Source organism: Bison bison, unplaced genomic scaffold, assembly GCF_000754665.1.
Source record: "Bison bison bison isolate TAMUID 2011002044 unplaced genomic scaffold, Bison_UMD1.0 scf7180017864038, whole genome shotgun sequence".
Lineage (NCBI taxonomy): Eukaryota > Metazoa > Chordata > Mammalia > Artiodactyla > Bovidae > Bison > Bison bison.
Genome location: NW_011494610.1, coordinates 525,230 through 527,018, shown reverse-complemented (window position 1 = coordinate 527,018; position 1,789 = coordinate 525,230). Strand labels below are relative to the sequence as shown.

Sequence of the window (1,789 nt, the reverse complement as noted above, 5' to 3'; positions counted from 1 at the left end):
CCCCTTCCCCCCCCCTGGCCCCTGCCAGCAACTTGGCTAGCCAGAGGCCCGTGTCTTCCACAAGTATCAACTTTGACAATCCAAGTGTACAGAAAGCTCTGGACACCCTGATCCAGAGTGGCCCTGCTCTCTCCCACCTGGTTAGCCAGACCACAGCACAGGTGAGGCAGCCCCAGGCCCCCTTAGGGTCGTTCCAGAGGCATTACTGAGGCTAAATCTCAACTTCCCCCAGGCCCCTCTTCCCCTGGCCTCCTACCTGTTGCGTTCTAAGTAGAGTTACTTGGAGGATGTTCTCTGCGCGTATCCAGGTCCACATCGAATGGCATAAGTTTCTACCATCTGCTCTCTTCTGCCCAAGGCTGTTGTTACTTATTCCTTCCAGAGTCAGAGTTTGTACTGCCTTGGAGGTGTATTTTTTGTTGTTGGGGTTATTTTTATTTTTGTTTATTTTTATTTTTTTGATAGAAAATAAATATCTCTGGGGTCATGGGCAGTATAGGTGTCTGGGCTCCGTTTGTATTTCATTTGTCTCTGTCAGCTCGATGTCGGGGCGGGGAAGGAAAGAGCAGCCAAGTCCGAACTGGCTGCGTTTGGGGTAGTCCTTTCATGGCGAGAGCCACTGGCTTTGTTCCTTTTGAACCTCCCCAAGGCTTTCTGGCCTCACACAGGCCCACCAGTGCATGACCTGCTGCCTGCGGCCCTGTGCAGGGTGGTAGAGCCACAGGCTGGGCTTGGTGGGCACGGTCCCAATGCGCCCTGTCCCACGAGTGTGGGGGCTGCCTGAGGGGTGGTAAGCAGGCTGCTTCGGAGTTGTTGAAGAGGGGCCATGGCAGTCACTTTTCTGCCTGACCCAGAGTAGTTGGTTCTTGGTTTTTCTTTTTTTTTTTTTTTCTTTGTGGCTTTCATTGCAATGGAAGATTTTCCATGAACTGAGCAGCACCGGTCACCAGCAGTTTAACCCAAACTGTGAATCTGGGCCCCAACCACTCTGAACCGTTTAACATTTGTCAGCCTCTTCCTCACCAGTGGTAGTTTCATGGAGTTGGCTCTGAGAAGACCACCCTAGACTCTGGCGGTGAACACCCATTTTTCAGTGATTGCTCTGAGCGTTTGGCCCAGAAATCAGGCTCTTGTTCTGTTTTCTGAGCAGCAGGAGGTAGGGACCATTTTGATGTCAGCCTTGGTAGCTGGACATGTTCTTGATGCAGGCGGCTGTTTGTAACTTCTGAGCCTCTGCCTGCTGCTCTAAGTGGAGCCAAAGGAAGCTGCCCTCTCCCTAGGGATGGTGCTGCTTAGCGCCCTGTGGCTCAGTCTCAAGGGACCCCTGGCGGAGACACGGGAGAGCAGTGACTTCAGCTGAGTCCTTGCCAGTAGCTGAGTAAACATTGGTTTCCAAAACTCAAGGTCCCCAGATGGCAGTGTTTTATGTTCTGACCTGTTTGTGTTATATAGTGTTTGTTTTTTTCCTTTTCTCTTTGGAACTCCTGTGTTGTTAATAAGATGAAATGATTACTTTTTAATTAAAATGTAAAAGTGAAAGCCTTGTTTTTTTTGGGTGTGACTGTGCGAAGGGCCTCTGTGGGCACTCCTTCCCGGAGCGCGTGGGTGAGGGTCCCTGACAGAGCTGACGGCTTCAGTCTGTCATGAGGTCTGTCCCCCTTTGTCCTCAGCCTGCATTCGGGCCTCAAAACCTCTTGAACCCTAGCTCCTCTCATACAGCTCACCTATTTAGAAGCTTTAACAACAGTTCGGAGTAAAAGCCTGCTGGGTAATTACAGTGGTGTGTAAA

General features: G+C 50.8%; 1 protein-coding gene across 1 annotated transcript in view; it reads left to right on the top strand.

Moving 5' to 3' along the window:
• NCOA5 (nuclear receptor coactivator 5) overlaps positions 1–1,539 on the top strand; it is a 28,647-nt gene extending 27,108 nt beyond the window's left edge. Inside the window, exon 9 of the mRNA XM_010835046.1 lies at positions 10–1,539. Within this exon, the coding sequence (XP_010833348.1) occupies positions 10–209 (200 nt within the window). The 3' untranslated portion in view covers positions 210–1,539. The remainder of the gene's footprint in view (positions 1–9) is intronic.
• The last annotated feature ends 250 nt before the right edge of the window (positions 1,540–1,789 follow it).